General features: G+C 52.4%; 1 protein-coding gene across 11 annotated transcripts in view; it reads right to left on the bottom strand.

Annotated features, from left to right (window-relative positions):
* Mcf2l (MCF.2 cell line derived transforming sequence like) overlaps positions 1 to 19,073 on the bottom strand; it is a 132,595-nt gene that overhangs the window by 35,273 nt on the left and 78,249 nt on the right. For all 11 annotated transcript variants that reach the window (XM_057753068.1, XM_057753074.1, XM_057753071.1 and 8 more), the window contains exons 2-3: positions 14,070 to 14,153; positions 10,429 to 10,543 (exon numbers count right to left, since the gene is read on the bottom strand). In XM_057753068.1, the coding sequence (XP_057609051.1) occupies positions 10,429 to 10,543; positions 14,070 to 14,145 (191 nt within the window). In that variant the 5' untranslated portion in view covers positions 14,146 to 14,153. The remainder of the gene's footprint in view (positions 1 to 10,428; positions 10,544 to 14,069; positions 14,154 to 19,073) is intronic.

Consider the following 19,073-nt stretch of genomic DNA (forward strand, 5'->3'; position numbering starts at 1 on the left):
AAACCCTGCATGCTGCAACTCCATTAATAGACCGTTCTGAGTCCCAGGAAGTAATCTGTGTCTGCAGAGCACACACCAGTGTGCGGTCAAGCATCCAGTGCATGGGGGGGGGGGGGATGAAGGACTCCACGTGTTCGATGACATGCAAAATACTCCTGATAGATGCCCATGTACAAGGGGCTTTCTCCTCTCTGCTGCTGGTAGCTCAACAGAACTGGGGACCCACTCACCTGCCCAGCCGGTTCTGCTGGGCTAGTGCCTGAGGAGTTGGAGACAGGGTAGCCCTCCAGTCCTGCTCTGGCCTGGGTGATACAGGCACCTACACCTCTGAGGTAGCATATGGAGTTTTTGAGCAGCTCTACACAGGCCTTCGCTGCATTTGCAATAGTGGTTAACGGTTAGTGGGTGAATCCAGCTAGCCTGCCCTGGCCTGTACCAAGTGCTCCACGGCATACCCCAAAACCAGGCAGGGAGATAGCAGCACTGTAGTAGCCACCTGGAGTAGAGACCATTGGCAATGCCGGGGTGATGGGTTCCCGACCAGCCCCCCTCAAGGTTATAGGCTGTTTCCCTGTGATGCATGAGATTTACACACACTCATGGAAGCCCTGAGGTCACAGCCAGATGGGCTGATGGGAGCCCACTCCAGCCTCCCTTCTCCACTACCAGGACATGTCTTGGGACTGGCACTGTAACTCTTGAGTCTGTCATCTAAGCCTGACCCTTCCTAGAGTGACAGAAAAGAGGGCTCGGAACAGTAGGTTGACACCACAGGCAAGACTCAGCCCAAACAGTCTGGCTGCATGCTTCCAGTCCCAAATCAATGACCTGAGGGAATCCACAGAGGGCTTCCTACTAGCAGCTCACACCAAGGGGTGTGCATGAGGTGAGATACTGTTCCAGGATTCACTGTGACCACCTCTGATTCCTCTTCTACAAACGCGGGGACAATAACAGTAGCCACCTGCTGGGACCCCTGTGTGAGTTACATGCAAGGGGCCACCATCTCCTAGAGAACCACAGCCTGGCTCAGTCTCCTTTTCTTCTGAAGCAATTTCTATTGTGGAGGAATTACAGCCCCTTTCTCTGGTCTCTCGGTGCCTCTCATGGAACCCCTTCGTGAAGGAGCTGGGAAGGCGACTAGTGGGTGAATTTGCTTGCCGTGAGGTATGAAGGCCTGTGCCCTGTGCTTGGGTTCCAAACACCTACATAAGAAAAAAAACTGGCATGGCAGTGCACACTTGTAAGTTTAGAACTGGGGGAGGGGCTGAGATAGGATCTCTGGGACTCACTGGTCAGTAAGTCAGGCCAAATCAGTGATCTCCAGATTTGGGGAGAGACCCTGACACAAAAAATAAGGTGGAGAGTGACTGAGGAAGACATTGGATGTTGACCTCTGGCCTCTACATACACATACATGTGCATTTGCACATGTATATACACAAACATGTACACATGCATCCAATACACATATATGTGCACGCACACACACACACACAGATACTCCTTGCACAACAGGACCTAGAACCGAGACGCCAGCAAGCTCCTGAAGCCAGAATATTCTCTTCAGGAACAAACTTCCACCAAGCAGCCCAGGGGTGCCGGCCCAACCCCAGCCTAACACAGAAGCTTGGGAGCCTACATCCAGCTTGTCAGCTCCTATGTGCATCTGTACAAATGCCCAAGGAAACACAAACACTTGCTGCCAGCCACACAGGCACAACACGGTCCCCACTCCTCCATCCATGAAGCTCTGCCCCTACACCCAGTGCCATGGGCATGGCCTTCACTCACTCATACTAAACATCTAGATTTTTCTAAAACCCTATACTATGAACACTCGAGACCATGAGAATGAAAAAAAATTATTTCATATGAAATCCTGTCTTAGCTAGGGTTTCTGCTGCTGTGGTGCAACACTGTGACCAAAAGCAAGTTGGGGGGGGGGAGCTTGCTCAGCTGACACTTCCATATCACCGTCCATCATCAAAGGAAGCCAGGACAGGAACTCAAGCAGGGCCGAACCTGGAGACAGGAGCTGATGCAGAGGCCATGGAGGGTGCTGCCTACTGACTTGCTCCTTCTCTTCATAGCTATGTGTAAGAGTGGCCATTAACAACTGCACAGTACCCTCAATAAAAGGCTGTCTTGAACTCTCCCCTACCAAGGGAATCAATGGAAAGCTCTTCAATTTAGCCCCAGGCCGATTTTTTGGACAAGGGTAGAGATCAGCCATATTCTTCACCAAAATATCTCAAGAATAGTCTCTAGGCCATTTATTAATATTATCCTCATCTGAAACTTCCTGAGCCAGGCCATCAAAATCTACATTGCTCTCAGCACCACTGTCCTCCACGCTCCTACTAGGATGGTGCATTAAACCTCAAAAGCATTCAATTGCTTTCTTAATCCAAAGTCCCAAAGTCTACATTTTGCCAACAAGCATGGTCAGACCATCAAGAAAGGAGTGAGACACTGGAACTGTCTTGGGCTTTTGAAAATCTCAAAGCCCACCCCTGTGACACACTCCCTCCAACAAGGCCACATCTCCTAATCTTTTCAAATAGTGTCATTCCCTGATGACCAAGCATTCAAATCTATAAGCCTATGAGGGCCATTCTTATTCAAACCATCACAAATACAAAGAATTAAAGACACTAGGAGGATGGACCAGATTGCAAGATGCCCTGTCCACTGTAGCTAGCTTAAGGCTTGACAACCAAGGGTGAGAGGGCAGCTGTGTCCTCACTCCACTGCCCAGCAGCTCAGTCTGGGGCACAGAGAACTCCCAGGGCTGTTTTATCATGATCCCTGCCAGCCAGGGCCAGTCCCTCTTTCTGGATGAGGACCTCTTGACTTGCTATGTGGCTATGGGCCAAGCATGGGACAAACACCACCACAGTTCTTTACTGAGGCCTCATGGTCACTCTGTGAGGGTGGGGCACAGGAAGGTTACATTTGCTGCCCATTATCACAGAGCCCAGACACTTGGACCTGCCATACTAGATCACCAGGACACTGTGGCAGCCTCCCGGGGTCACACTCTCTGAAGGAAATCTTGGAATGAAGTAGTTCCTTTCTCCTTACCATCACTGCAGCCAGTCCCAGGGCATGCCCAGCTGGTTCCCAGCCACATGTGGGCCCACTGAGGCTCTCCTCCTGCTGCCAATATTTCCCCCTCCCTCTTTCCTTCCCTCCCTTCCTCCCTCCCCCCCGTCTCTCCCATGCCAGGGAACATGGATCTATAGGAAGAGAAGGGGCACATGAAGGTGGTTCCAACATCACAGCATCTGCTTGCCTGCACCCCCAGCAAGCCAGACTCAGGGATTGGCCCCAGGAGGGTGGCAGTTCCCCTGGGATCCTGCAGGGCAGTTCCCTGGGCCTTGAGAGACTGCTGTGGCTGGTTTCCCTACAACTGAAGAATGGGAAGAGGCACGGGGAGCCTCAGGTGTTCTGCCTTCAGGCACCAGCTTTGCTAGAGACACCTGCTGTGATCTCCAGCTCTGAAACCTGTAAGGGGGGGGTCTTCTCAGGCAGGCACCTGAGCTAAATTTGAGGACCAGGAGCTCACTTTATGCAAAAAAGGTCTCACAACGGTTGTTTCAGGAGTTTTGACTTTGCTGGAATCTTCTGTAAGGCCACTGTTGATCTAGTTTTGAAGGTCTGACGTCTGACCACCGGGCAGCAATGTGATCATAAAATGACAGGCGCAGGGCCAGGCTCTGTCCTGCAGCTGATGTAAATGCCCAGCTTCACATTTCCCCCAAGACCTAGCTCAGCAGGGGTCTTCCTGTTGGAGCCAGCAGGAGTAGGAATGCTTCTATCACCTCATATTGGCTGGGGGCAGCAGACGTCAAACACCCCTGGTCCTCTGGCCTCAATGAGGGAGGCTCCATCCGAGCTACATAAGACTCTAGGCTGCCTAGAACACTGTTCTCCGGGCACGGCATGACTGCCCCTCTCTTTAGCTCAGAGCGCCTGTGAGAACCCACAGGAGACCCTCACAATGTCAGGCCTGCTGTGCCCGCACAGATGGAGGGAGTGGGGGATCACTGGACTCTCACCTGAGATTCTGGGCACTCCCTCCCTCCTAGATGCCCCCACACCCTCACTGTACACAATCCTGCCCCACTTCCACCTGGTTTTGGGAGATTGCACCGTTTCCATGATGCAGCTGCTCTGGGGTCACCCATGTGTCTATGAGAAAGGCCGTCAATTTGTCGCAATGATTGATAACATGGACTTAGATAGGAATCTTTTCTTCGGCTTGTCATTGGTCCCTGTGGTGTTCCTGGTGTCATCTCCCTGGGGAAAATTAACCCTATAGCTCACCTAAGTAGGAAGCGAGGTGTGGGGGTGTTAACATTCAAGGACCGAGCAGCAAGAGTGAGTGTTAAGGCTGGGCTACGGGAGCCAGCACTCAGGACCCAGTAGATGCTGGCACTCCAGGGATTGGTGGAGCGCAGGGCAAGTGTGAAGCATGGCCCTGTGGTACCTGGATGAAAGGAACCAGCTCATGAGGTCAGGAGAGGGTGTGGGGGCCTGGAGAGAGGCAGCTAGTGGTGAGCCGAGCAGAGGACCGAGGGTCACAGGATATGCTCATCGTAGATGGGACATCGCTGGCCAGAGGGGACATGTTCCCTTGATAGCGTGTGAAATTTGTCACTATGTCTGGGTGACACTGGAGTTTAAGAGCAGGTCCTGGAGTTACAGGAACCAAAGGAGGCGGGGAAGTATGTGAAACCAGGCAGGTCGATAGTTTGACTAATGGCGCCCTCATGTGGTAAGCATGAAGCTGCACATTCAAGAGAGTCTGGCGCAGGAGCATTCCCTGACCTCCGGCCTCCTACTAGATGTCCAGGCCTCACTGGTTGAAGCCACAGCTGGCTGCCTAGGGCATCCTGAGAGCAGAAGGGCACAGAGTTTGTAAGGATCCAGCCAGGGCACAGGGACAGCCTCAGGACAATAAGGCCGTCTTCCTGAGGGGATCCAACTCCTCTGGGCTGCCTGGCTGGCTTCCGTGGGTTCAGAAGGCTTGAGTCAGTCAGCAGACTGACAGCTTCCCTGGCTCTCCTGGAACACACAGGACCTGGTGACCTCAAAGCAACTACATCATGGAAACGGTGCTTCTGGGCAGGAGCAGGGATGGGGTTACGGAACTGGGTGGTCCCCCTCCTATCCATGGATGTTATTACTTATGCTTGGCTCTGGGCAGGGGTCCCCAGCCTCAAAGTCTCCCTGCAGGCACAGGAATGGGTGCCTGGCGGAGGGTAGGGGACACATGGTCAAAGTACTCCTGGCGCTGGGGGACAAGACTGATGCAACCCATGATTCCACAGCAGCTGTTGGGCTCAGTCCTCCTTTCTCTGGATATTAGAAGAGAAGGGGAATCAGAGAGACCCTGCTGTCCGAAATGGCCTGAATTCACCCAACTCCCACCACCTTGGCTAGGCAGCCTCTGCCCTCCCCTTTCCCTCAGCCTCCCAGAACCTATGGTCTCTTCACAGAAGGCTTCTATGATCTCTGCCTAACTTTGGAGACCTGAGCTGGTGTGTGTGTGTGAGTGTGTGCACATGCACGTGTGTGTGTGAGTGTGTGCACATGCACGTGTGTGTGTGTGCGCGTGCGTGTAGTAGCAGTAGTAGTAGTATTAGGGGAGCCACCACTCATTGTCTCCATTGTGGCTGTAGGCATTTTTAGTCTCCTCCCTGAGGGCTGACCAAGGCTGCCCCTCAGGCAATTCTTTTCTACCCTGGACCGAGAGTTCTAACAAGTAGCATTCCGCGGCTTCCTCTCAGCCATCACCAGCTCCCTGGACAGCCAGCTAAGGGCCGTGTGTGACAGGGATGAGGAAGACCCTGGGGGAGGGCTACCCAGAGCCACTATTCGTGCCACCCAGAGCCTCCTTATAGGACAGCGACAGTGACACAGCCTCTAGCAGGGCGATGACCGCTGTCCCTCTTCCAGGACAAGTGAGCAGGAGAATCACTGGCCTTGGCCTTGAATTTGAGGTACAGGCTGTTAACATGACATGCATCACAGACTGCAGCTGACCAGCGTGGTAGCCCCTAGTCATGTGTGAGCAGAAACAACTATTTTGTTTTCATTTTAAAATGAAAGTGGCCACATGTGGTCATTGGCTATCATACTGGATGACAGTTACAGATTCAAGTGGCCGCATGTGGTCAGTGGCTATCATACTGGATGACAGTTACAAAGAAAGATAACTAACAAGTGCTTAAGAGGAGGTGGCCTCTGGTGGGGTCAGGAGAATGTGACCCAGGAAGACTTAGGGACAGGACCTCATGAGAAGGTCACTGCAGTATGAGCATTCAAGGGCAGAAGTTGCAGGGACTCTGGGAAGCCTCAGAGGCCCCCCCCCCCGTGCTCAAAGCGCCAGACTTCTTTCTAAATCAAGCTGGTGTAAGAAGCTGAGTCTAGAGCCCTCCGTGAGAGCTCCGAGAAGGGAGGGTAGGCTCATCCATGCGAGTGAAGTGGCCCTGACTGTCCGCAGTCCTCTTGGCCTGGAAGCCACACACTGTGACCGCCGAGGTAAGCATTACACTGACACCACAGCAAGGAGGATGTCCTGGCTAGATTTTTGTCTGTGCGACACAAGCTACAGCTATTTGGGAAGAGGGACTCTCACTTGAGAAAGTCCACCATAAGATCGGGCTACAGTCCGGGCTGCGTGACATTTTCTTAGTGATTGATTGGGGAGGGAGGGCCAGTCCATTGTAGGTGGTGCCATCCCTGGACTGGTGGTCCTAGGTTCTATAAGAAAGCAGGCTGAGCAAGTCATGTAAGCAGCACCCCTCCATGGCCTCTGCAGCAGCTCCTGCCTCCAGGTTCCTGCCCTGTTTGAGTTCTTGTCCTGATTTCCTTTAATTGCAAAATAAACCCTCTGTAGACCAGGCTAGCCCAAGCTGCTTTTGATGATGGTGTTTCGTCACAGCAGCAGACCCTAACTAAGACAGAGTTGCAGACCTGGGTACATAAGGCTCAAGGGAGCATCACCTAGAAATGTAGGCGCCCGTCATCAACAAGAGACAGAATACGAGAACCTTCTCATCTAGCAATGGTCCTTCATGGCAGCAGGACCTCAACCAGAAACGCACAGGCTCCAAAGCCCCCTGCTGACAAACAGGTGCACTTGACCTGTTTACACTATGGGCACCAATAAAAAGGATGCCATGCTGCCCACCACACATGGAAGGGAGCAGTCCTGAGGTTAACCGACCCTTATCTGTGGCTCCAGTGGGCGGGGGGGGGGGGAGCAGAAGCGGAAGTTGCACATGTAACACAGGCACGGCTGTGGGCGGGCACATGCATGGATGCACACACGCTCTACCTGCACACTCACACAGCCATGGAAACTCCCATCTGAATTCATGGCAGGAATAAGGCTGTCTCAGGGCCACGGATCTGGCTGCTCTGGGGCCTGCAGGAGTGGGCAGCAAGGGAGGGTGAAATAGGCGTTCTAGAGACAGCACCCACACAGCCTGATGGAGCTTGAGGCTCTCAGGTGTGCTTCTGAGCCTTGCATTCCACCTCACACGGTCCTCACAAGCTGAGTATCATTTCAGTGAGCACGTGTGTCTCTGCACACTTGTAAGCATGTCTCTGCATATCTGCCTTGTTCATTTCTACCTGCGTGTTTCAGTGCACGTATGGTGTGTACACATGGAAGCGTACGCTGACACCTCATCCCCAAGGGCAGCTGGGAGAGAAGTACCTGTCTGCCAGGCTGTGACTGGAGGAACTTTGCAAATGGAGGGTCAGTGTGCTACAGGGGAAGGGGGTCCAGTACCCTCTGGCAGCTCCCAGCCCTAAGTGAAAATTGCCTCCAGGTGATTTATGGCCCACTTAAGAGCAAACACTTTCGCATGCCTCTTTGAATTTGCACTGTCGCTGTGTGCCTTAGCAACAGCTCGAGTGGAGGTTCACAGCCACCAGCTTCTGGTCTGCTGATGAGGCAAGGCTGCCCATCTGTGGTCAGTGAGCAGCCTGCTCCTGAGAGCAAAGGCACCCGGGAACTCCGCCAGCCCCCTTTCCACACAGGTCACTAGATATCCTTGCCGGAGGACACTGGCCCCACAGAAGTACCCACATACCATGGCAGAGAATTCCCAAGGAGCCAGTGGCAGCTGCAGCAAAGGGAACCCACACTGTGGGCACGAGAGATGGGATTTTTCTCTGATCAATATTATTCCCGGGGACAGCAACCCTGGTATGATTTCTTCCTTCCCTTCAATATTCAGTTTTTTTCTTTTGTTTTTACTCCCTCTCTGCCGTCTTCCCCATCTCTCTGGAGTCTCGTATGTAAACCAGGCAGGTCTCAAACTCGTGGTCTTCCTGCCTCAGCCTTCTGCGTGCTGAGTTTACGGTAGGAACTCTGCTGGGATCCTTTGAGTATTCTTAAAACTTACAACTCGACCTGATTTGCTTTGCTTCCCCACATGGTAGAATGTGTACATGTGCAAACATGGAAATGCACATATGTAAACATGCATGCAAATATGTATATAATGTGTTATATACATATACAAACATGCATAAGTGTGTATGAGCATCCATATGTGAACATGTGTTGGAAACACACATGAGTGTGTGTGCATGTGACAGTGTGTATATGGGAGCACAGGTATGAACCCCTGCATATATATGAGCATGTAGGCATTCATTTGTGAGTATGATCATGTATAAGTGTACAAGCACATGGGTAAGCATGCATGCTAGCCTGTATGTGTGTACATGTGTGACTGTGAGAATGCACGACTGTGTGTGTGTGTGTGTGCGTGTGCATGTGCACATGGGTGAGGATGCATGTCTGCACAAAACCTTGGTGGCCTTACTTGGACCTGGAGGTGATCAGGGAAGTTAGAGGAGTACCTTGGCTAGTGTGGGGTGAATGAGGCCAACTCCAGGATAGAGAGTCTGTGGTGGAGTAGAATGACCGCAGGAGCATCTACTGGTGGGCTCAGTTAGCACTAGCTCAGTCTCGAGGAAGAAAAGCACGCCAGGCTAGGATGAGGAGGATGCTCCACTGTCTGCTCCCTCTTCCTCTCCATTGGGCCACGTTCAGCAGCACATCCAGGTCCCTCTCATCTTGGGGTAGAGCCTACGTGCTTCCCACTCCTGTCACCCAGGCTGCCTCTGTGGCCTCGCGGGCAAGCTAAGCAGGGGCTGTTTCCAGTTACCCTCCGTTCTTCTATATCCTGTCAAATTTGCTCACCCTCCCAAACTGTCCTCGGCAGAATCCTAACATGCTGGGATGAGCTGATAAGCACAGAGGGGACAGGAGAAGGAGCGGAGCTACTGCTGATGATCAGAAGGGACAGCAGAGGTAGTGCTAATGACAGGCACGGCACAGTGCTGACCTAGACACCCATGAGCCATCCACGGCCACAGAGTCTGCTGGTCCCTGCTCCTCAGGTACAGCTCGGGCTCACCTCTACTTCCTGGCTCAGTCCTATATCCCTTGGCACAGAGATCTTCTTCCTCTGGGGACACATAGGGGCTCCGTTTTAACTCCTCCCCCATGTTACCCACTCTCAGCCCTACCCACCAGCTCACACCACTCCTAGCTGACCCTTGCTCTGGACTCTAAACATAAAATGGGTCAGTCTGGACCTGCCACCTCCACTTGGATGTCTGAGTGAGTCTCAGACGAAACACAGCTGCTTCCCTGGCCTCTCCCTCATCTCTGTGACACCTCCGATCCCTCAGCCCCAGACTGGGAACTGCGGACACATCCAGCCTCATGAGTTCTAGGCCTCTCTGATGCCAGACCACCATTATTAGACTACCTAGACCACAGTGTGTGAACCAATCTAAGAAATCCCCATTTAATAGACATTCATTCTATGGGTTCTGTTCCTCGAGGATATCTTGGCTACTATGACCACCAACCACACAGAAGTGGCTGCAGCTACTTCTGCTTTTCAGTTTCCAGCAGTTGCCGCAGGGACCACGTCTCTCTCGTAGGCTGATGACCTCCTTGGGACTGATGACCAGACTGGCATGGTGGCCAGGCTCTGGGACACACTGAGCCTCAGATGCAGAGGGTCTTCCTCCACAGACATGACCACATGGAGTCCCCAGGGATGGAGAGAAAGACTCCCTGTGGATCTCTGAGCCCAGAATAGACAACGACTTGCGACATTTTTAAAAGAGGAAAGTGATTATATCTTGCTTTCTTGGAACAGGTCTCACTAGTAGCTCAGGCTGGACTTGAACTTGGGATCAAATACTGGAATTTCTACAGTGCCAAGTAGTCCATGGGAAGAGGACAGGCCCAGAGTCTGTAACAGTGGACTCTGCCCTGTGGCTCCTTTCCTCCACAAAGCCCCAGCCTGTCCCAGCCCCCTGGAGTCTCAATCAAGCAGTCAATAGTACAGAACCGGCTCCGGCTTCAGCAGCCCCTACCTGGGGATGCTGGTGAGATAGGTCATGACATTCTGGAACTCCTTGTCCGGGATCTCACTGAAGGCCGGGTAGTCAGGGAAGGTGATGACCGGGCTTCCGTCCTGTCCCCGCCCACCTGGGGAGGAAAAGGGCAGATAATTCAGCAGAGCCTCCCACAGAGCGACAGAGACTCTTTGGGGACGCTGGGTGTCCTAATTAATTCTCATGAAAAAAGCTTGTCTTTATGGCAAATGGAGACCATCACAGAACACCCCAGCTGGACACAATGCAGAGAGCAATGGATCGCGGGGAGCCTGGTCCCCAATGGATACATTTACATCACATTCCCAAGAGCTACAGATATCTAACAAAACACCAACATCAGGTATGAAACTCCCTTTTGAGTTGTTGGTCAGGGTTGTTCATGGGATTCTCAAAATATTATAAGCTGTTGCTGTTGTCCTTGGTTGCCCCTAGAGGTGGAAGGTCAGCCCTTTTTCTTGGAGATGCATGCACCTCAGACACAGGACCCAGAGGACCTGAGCGGGGATATGACCTGAAGCTTCCTCCCTGAGGGCCAGTTCTCATGGTACGGGAAGACAGAATGCCAGCTTCAAAGGACAGTAGAGACCAACAGTCCTACCCAGGTATGACGCCTATAACCACAACAAAGACCAATGGGCACTCTAACATGGAAGAGGGGAAGCTCATGGGGCCTCAACCATGCCCACCAACCCTTCATCTTGATGTTCTCTGAGCACTCAGGACTCCTGGGCAGCTGTCCACTTCTGCATCTCTTCAGGGTGATTCTCAAGAGCAGAGACTGCCCCAGGCTGACTGTAGAATCAGAAGGAGGAGATGCCCTGAGGGAGCCTGCCACAAACTCAGCCTTTGAGTGGAGAGGGTGTTTTAGGTCTCTGGAACACTGCACAGGACCTAGGGCAGCCTCATAGAGAGAACTTCAGACCAGCTGCAATTCTGCCATTAAAGCTACCACGGGGAAGACATGGCTGTGAATACCGGGAAAGTGAGGCACCAGCGGAGGCGGCAGAAGCCATGAAGTCCACGGGACCCCAGCATCAACGAGCCAGCCAGGAGGTAGCCGCTCTGCCAGGCAGAGCTATTCTGCACATTCAGCTGGAGGGTTAGAGGGGCATCTTCTTGCCCCAGAGTGGATGGTCCCCAGCACTAGGGGAATCTGTTGATGTATCTTCATCTCAATGTGCTTGCTGAGTGCCAACCATTTTGAGGGATGGCCACACCAAGGGGCCAAGTGAAAGTCCTGCTTGGTAACCAAGAACATGAACTCATGCAGTTAAGAACGAGTTCTTCGCCAGCCTGATTTTGGTCTATAGCAGAGGAGAGGATAAAGTATAGAATCCTACACCAGCAGGCACTGAAGTTCTTAGTTGACAATTTTGTCTTTCATCATATTCATAAAACAGCGTAGTAGATCGGAGGACAATCCAGGGTGGTTTTAAGAATGAAGCTGTGCCTTCCAGAGGATGGAAATGAACAGGCAGCAGGATGGGGGTTTTCCAAAGCATGGATGCGGCCCAGGTGCAGTAAGAATGCAGATCCTCAGGTAGGGCACCTGGGTCTTCTGGTGACGGGGCGTGGGAACAAGAGGATGATGGAGGTGTCTGCAAAATGTCAAGTGTCGTATTTGAACATTTAGAGCAGATTCGCCCACACTTGGGCACAAAGGACACCACCATTTATCAGCTCACAGATGCCAGCTTGGCTCGGCGGGTCCTCCGAGACTCAGGTCAAAAACATGTCCATGGGCCGACTCACGTGAGCTGGGAGCTCTTCCAGGCCTCCTCAGGTTACAGCAATGTTGCTCCCCCTGGTCCTCCTGAACCCCAGCAGGGCTGCTGTCGACTCCTAGGTAAACACACTCGTCCCCATCGGTGGCCCCTGTACCTTTGCAGTTGAGCAGATAATTGCAGCTTCTTAGACTCTCCGAGCAGGAGTCAGTCTCTGAGGTCACGGCAGAGGAGGCCAGGTTCAGCAAGGAACCTTATGGTGAGACCTGGCCTTAACTTCATTGACTAAGTAACCTGGAGCTCCCAGGCTGTGGAGACGTGAGCGTGCAATGGAACTCCCAGGATCTTACCCTCAAGTACCTTAGACCCCCACATGGGGACATATGGGCAGTTCATAGTTAAGGTTAAGGCCTATGACCCGAGGCTGGTGGGGCATCCATACAGCTAAGTCTGGAGGCGTGTCAGGGTGGTGACAAGGGAGAAGAAGCCGAGGAGGTGAGAACTGGGGTAGGGGTGGCAGACACTGGCTGTTCACAAGTTTTTTCTGAAGCTTTCATTTCCAGGATGATTCTCCCTCCTGTCCTCTCAGGGGACCCGCTTTTTCCTTCCCCTTGAGGAGACCCTTCCCAACGGAAGCTGTGGTCTACCTCATCAATAGACCATCTTAGGAGGTTCTGCCTTCCTGCTTACCTCAGATAGGGCTAGACTCCTCCTAGTCAGTGATGTATACACCACAAACTGTATTTCAAGTCCACTCCTATCCCACATCTCAGAGCTTCCGGAATCTATGTGACTGGAGCATGCTGACCACAGACCAGGAAAATCAGAGAAAGCTCTGTGGGGTGGGATGCTCCTGAGGCCACAGATAGGGACAGTTTCTCCCTATGTGGCTAAGGGGTGTGGGGTTCCAGACTAGAGCAGCCACCCTGAGCTGACCTGGGATCTGGAGGAAGGCTCTTAATTGGTCTTGTCAACAGACACATCTAGGCTGGAGGGCAGTGTCCACACGCTGAGGGCACTCTTTCCATCAGTGTCTGGAACTTCGACACGAGAGTTGTCACAAGGGTGCGCATACACCAGCTGCTGCACAAGGGGGGACAGACCATGTCCCTCCATTTTCAGCTTGGTCAGGTTCAGGACCATTGCTTCTGAAGTAGAGCCTAGGATGAGGCAATGGTAGAGCCAAGAAGGTGCCTAGGGAGAGATCCCCCAGCCCTGATCACAGAAGGCACCAAGGCCATGGGACTCGCATCCACTCACTCGTGGAAGGACCAGGCTCCAGGAATCCCAGGTCAGGAGCACCCAGCTCACCCAGCTCTAGATCTGACAGCTGTTGAGCAGCCTGATAGCCAGGGCACACTTAGGAGTGTCTCTTTAACCTTCCTGTGCTCGATCTGTGTTCAGTCTGGGATGTTCCGTGAGGCAGAAATAATCCAACTGTAGGACATACAGGAGCCTTTGGGAAGTGACTTTGGGACTTTGGGAAGTGACTAGGATTTGCTATTACTGGGGACCCTTCATTGAGTCCTAGTGGCTGTATAAAGACTTGAGGACATAGACACACATGAACATGTTTGCATACATTCATGTACCCCACCTCTCACCATGTGATAACTTGCACGGCCCCAGGATTCTTCCAGCAAGATCACCCCAGATGCATCCCTCAGCCCTGGACCCTCAAATCTGTGAGCTAAATACACCTCTTTTCTTAATGACTCACCTAACCTGGAACACTGTGGTATGAACAACAGAACACAAATGACCCTGCCACCTCCTCCCCACTGCCAGACACTTCACAGTCAGCAACGAAGCACCAACGGATCCAGGGTAGGCAGTAGCCCTGGAGACTGTCCCTTTTCCAACCCTGGCCAGGCCCAGACTTCCGGAACTCACCAGACAGGTAGGCAAAGCGCTTCTTCAGCTGTTCCTGGATGTCAGCGGCACAGAGCGGGACGATGTCCTGGTGCATGATTTCATCTGCAGGAAGAGCACAGCACTGTCACTGCGAGGAGACCTGGCCTCTCACTCACTGGGGCTCTGGTACAGCCCTCCCGCAGGAGCCTCTGGCACAAGCTACAAACACCTAGGGAGCCGTGGTCACGTGGCTGGAAAAAGGCATTTCGGTTTCCAGTGAGCAGAGCAAGCCTTTGTTTCTCGCACAATGTTATGTGCTGAGTGGCTCACCATTAGTTTTTAAAAATGTGTCTGAGAGTCAGAGAAGAAAAGAGAAAAGAAGGGAAGAGGGGGAATATGGAGGGAGGGAGTGATGGAGGAAAGAGAGAGGTGGGAGGGAGAGAGGGAAAGAGGGAGAGAGAGAGGCACCAAGGGAGGAGGGCAGAACCAGATTCTCAGGTAAACAAAGTGTCTCCTCCCCTTCTTTGGCAGAGGTGCAGGCACCCCAGGGCTCTCACCTGTTGCTGGCTAACAGGGATTTCTGCCATCATCACAGACTATGGCCACTACAAATTGTCAGATGTGCAGGGTCCTGTGCCTGCCTGCCCTTGGTCCTACCATGTACCTGAAGCTCCTGGAGACTGAGACCCGGCTGCATGCTGGTGGCTCTGCCCTGATGTTCACTGTAAGCCACAGACTAACAGACAGCACTGCAGCTGTCCCAAGATAGCAGGGACAGGGAGGACTACAGGGACTCTCTGGGGGAAGCCAATCCACCAGGCCAAAGGTGGCGGTCCTTAGCACAAGGCAAGACAGTGCTAACCGTCCTGACAAACATTCAGTGTCTGTTAGACCCGTGACTCACATTGATCACTGGCAGGTGACTTCAAAGGTAATTTCTACCCATGAAGACCCAGATCACAAGAGGACCAAGAGAGTGGGCTGTGGAGACGCCATAACCTGGAAGCTCACAAGGAGTCAGCGGGTATTAACTGTACTGCTCTTTGGTGCTTCAAACGCCTGCTGGTAAAACTCATGACACCAGCACACAGGGGCTCCACACTGTCACGGGAAAATAGGTGCCAGGGATGTCATGTTTGTCAGAGCCTTGGGGAACACAGCAGGGCTACGTGAGGAGAGGGCAAGGGACAATTGCAGACACCAGCTGGCCTCACATGTGCACTCAACACACAGAGCCAACATCACTCAGACTTCTTGGCAGTGAGAATTAATTTGTGGGGAGTGCAGGCCAGAAAGAGCCATCCACCAAGACATATATCTTTAAGTTCTGAGGAAATGATTTAGGGTTTGTATATACAGCGCCTTGTGTGAGACTCTTGGGGGTGGCTCATCCGCTGCCTTCCTCAGGTGGCGATGTGTGAGTTTTACAGGGGCTTCTTTCTCTTAGCGGTATTAACTACAGCAACAGGAAGGAGGCCTAGCAGAGCTGCTCTCAAGCCCACTTCTGACTTAAGGAGAAACAATAAAGGTGATCAAGAGTCTTCCTGAACTCCTGAGAAATTTGGGGGCTGCTGGGAAGTTTGTGGGTATCGCCTTAGGCTGGCAATTTCTCCACAGCCAAGAACGGTTCATACAATGGTCTCCCAAACCAGTGATGAGTTGATCCCTGAGCTGGTTAAAGCTCCCTGGGACCTTGCCATGACCCTAGGGACCTCTTGCCATGACCCTAGGGTCCTCTACCAAAGGACCACATACCTGGACCTTTGAAACTCTAGGCTGCACCTAGTCCAAAGGGGGAACCCCCCCAAAAAACAACATTGTGGCCCTTGATGGCTAGTCCAGCAGAATCCCCCAACTAGATTCTGTGAGTTTGTAAATGATATTGTCCCCTGGAAGACACCTTCCCGGATGGGAAGGTTCCAACGTGAACTCAGCCCACCTCACAGGCTCTGTTCCATGCTTTGACCACCTGATAGAGATGTTTCCATGGACAGGGCCGGGGCTTACATATGGCTGAGTTCCATTTGGGGTCACCCAGGAGCCTCCTGGGTCACCTCTCTCCAGGGACTGGCCTAAATGTATCGTTGATGCACATCCAGTCTGGGTCTTGGCACAGCTCCCCAACAGGTACCCATCCTGTGGGCGGTCTGACAGCCACAGTGCCTGCCTGAGCATGGCCTTAGTCCTCACCCCATGAGCTACCACACGCCCCCACCATGCCCATAGCTGGAGAGACCATGGTACCTGGGCTTCATCCTTACTCGAGCTCATGGCACAGCTGGGACTGGTTGCTTAGTGCTTGCCTTGAGAATACAAGGATTTGAGTCTAATCTCCAGAACCCCTGTGAAAAAAGCCAGGCCTGTTGATATGACCTTGTGATCCTGGTGCTGGGGAGGCAGAGACAGGCAGGTCCTGGGGCCTATTGATGAGCCAGTCTAGTCAAGTTGGCAAATCCCGGGCTAATGAGAGACCTTCTCAAAATAAACAACAACAAAAGGGTGCAGGAACCTGAGGCACTTCAACTGAGGTCCCCTGGTCCCCACAGGCATGTGCACCAATCGGCACATGTCCTCGCACACACACATGACACGTACACAGACATAATATTACATAATTTATATATTGTGTGAGTGATGCATGGTCACGGCAAAGCCCATAAGGACCCTACAGTGACCGCAAGCACTGCACAGCCAACACGGGAGTTTGGTCGTTACCATCCCATGCCCTAGAGCTCAGCGGGCTAGTGACATTTTCCCCTGCATTATGATCTTTACTCTTTTTGGTGTTTCTGTAACTGAAGAAGGATGGGTGAGTCTGTGCGTTGAGATGCAAGCTTTTTCAATCTCTTCAGCCAGTCTAATTTGTAGACCAGAAGTGGGAAAAGTATAGCGAATTGTCCTACTGAAACTGGTTAACAGGAGGCAGAGTCCCAGAAGGTGACCTGGGCAGGAAGCAGGTCACCCCCTCCCTTAGTCAGAGGTCAGACAGGCCAGCTTTCACAGAGCTCCTCTGTGTGAGCACAAGGAGGTACAGACAACACCCCACATTTGAGAGACCCTGGCCATGACCCTGTCAGAGTTAGAGAGGCAGTTAGGAGGGGCTTCAGGACACAGGGACAATAGACAGCCTGAGTCCAAACCCTCCTCGGCTCCATGGCACTGCTTCCCACACCCCAGATTCCTGTGTCAGGACACAGGAAGTAAGGAAAGAAAGTAGGTGTCCTAGCTCTTGAAGTGCAGCCTGGGTGGGGTGCGCTGGTATGGCCTTTTTAGGGGTGAAGGGGCCATCACCTTATAGAGACACGTGAAGATTGCCATCTCAATCCCACTCAGTTTGGACCGAGGTCCAAAGGGCCTTCAACTGCTCAGTTTAATGCACACAAAGATGCTGCCAGATTCTGGACTCTGGGTACCTGAGTCCACATAGGAAGGGCCATTCTTTGGTCTCTAGATATTTTTCCTGTTCTACAAAATTAGATGGCTGAAGCAAAAATCCTTACAAACCAACTCAAGCTGTTCTCACTCTAGCAGGCTTCGCTAAGGGCATCAGGTGGTGAGATTCCTACACAGCCTCAGGCAGTTCCAACCACCAGAGGGGCATTCTGACCCCTGCCTCTGCCACCCAAGGCCAGAGAAAGGGACAGTGACAATGAGCACCTTAGGGCAAGGTGGGTAAGGTCTGACACTGGAGGGCACCCTGTGTAGTGAAGTTGATTTGGATGAGAAAGCTCATCTTTGCTTTGTTGATGACTCAGTCAAGGGGACAAAGCAGAAGAAAGGACTCCCTGCCTGGCTGCTGCAGGGAGAGACGCCTAAGGTCACACAGTAAAGTCTGTTATTTGCTAATTATCCCCTTTTATTTATAGCCAACAAAAAGCCCATCCCCAAGGGCTTTTGCTCACCGTCAATCAAACATAATGCTCCTTTTCAAAGTCCAGGGTTGAAGGTCGAATGGGATTACATCACCAGTCATCTGGTGGGAGAGGAGCCCACCAAGCCCCTTGGAGAGCCTCCGACCACAGACGTGGCCTTATTCACAGAAAGGGGACACGAGGAAGGCAGCTGGGCAGAATAAAACTTAAATTCTGTACAGTGACACTTGAAGTGACAAACTTCAGACCATATTGCATCTTCAGGGTGGCAGGTCTGGGTGGAGCCACAATGCCAGCAGGCCAGTACTGCAGTCACTTGCTGGGAGCTACTGGCCAGGATTGGCAGAATTCTTACATTCCTAAGTCTCAGTTGTTTTTTTAATTAGTCATTTTGTTGATTTTTAAGTATTTACATCACACACACACACACACACACAACAACAACAACTGAATCCAGTGCCACTAACCATCCTTGTCCCCTTGATCTTAGAAAGCAAGTTCTTGAAAGCTTTAAAACTGAGGCCCACAATAAAGATGGATCCTGAGCGTTGGTAGGGAACGCACCTTGAGGGCAGGAGGTTTGCCCTTCAGATTCACTCAGTAGAGAACCAGGCCAGCACGGGCTAGAAGCCATTGATGTGGGTAACACAGTTACAGACTAGCACAGATTACAGCACCCAGGGTGTCATCCCTGGCTCTGCCTCCCCCAGGTATCTTCAATACTAGCCCACAGTTTTCGGTTCAGTGTGTGGGAACCAGCCTGGGAGCTCATTAGTGCAAGGCGGGGAATCCACCAACTTCGCATGAACGCATGTGGCGTGTGCTGTGTTGCTCACCCCACGCTAGGCATGACCCTGTGGCAGAAGGTCAGGGGTTAAACTCTCACCTTTCCAAGGGCTATACTGTTGCCCAGGCAAACACCTGCCCAAGCATTCACGCCCTGGTGTGTGGGTGTCACTACGCACGGTGGTTTCCAAGCCAGCAACCACTCCTTAAAGGAACACTGCACCCGGGAAGCTTGCTTTGCTCTCACAGAAGACACTGCTCATTCTCATCGAGGCTCCCACAACTGGACGTAGACGGAAGGCATGACTGGCAGCCTCCTTTGCTACGTGAAAGTTGGCAGCACTTGACCTCTGTGGCCACCCCGCCAGGGTCCAGCTCCCACTGT

The sequence above is a fragment of the Chionomys nivalis genome, chromosome 20 (genome assembly GCF_950005125.1).
Source record: "Chionomys nivalis chromosome 20, mChiNiv1.1, whole genome shotgun sequence".
NCBI classification, from domain to species: domain Eukaryota; kingdom Metazoa; phylum Chordata; class Mammalia; order Rodentia; family Cricetidae; genus Chionomys; species Chionomys nivalis.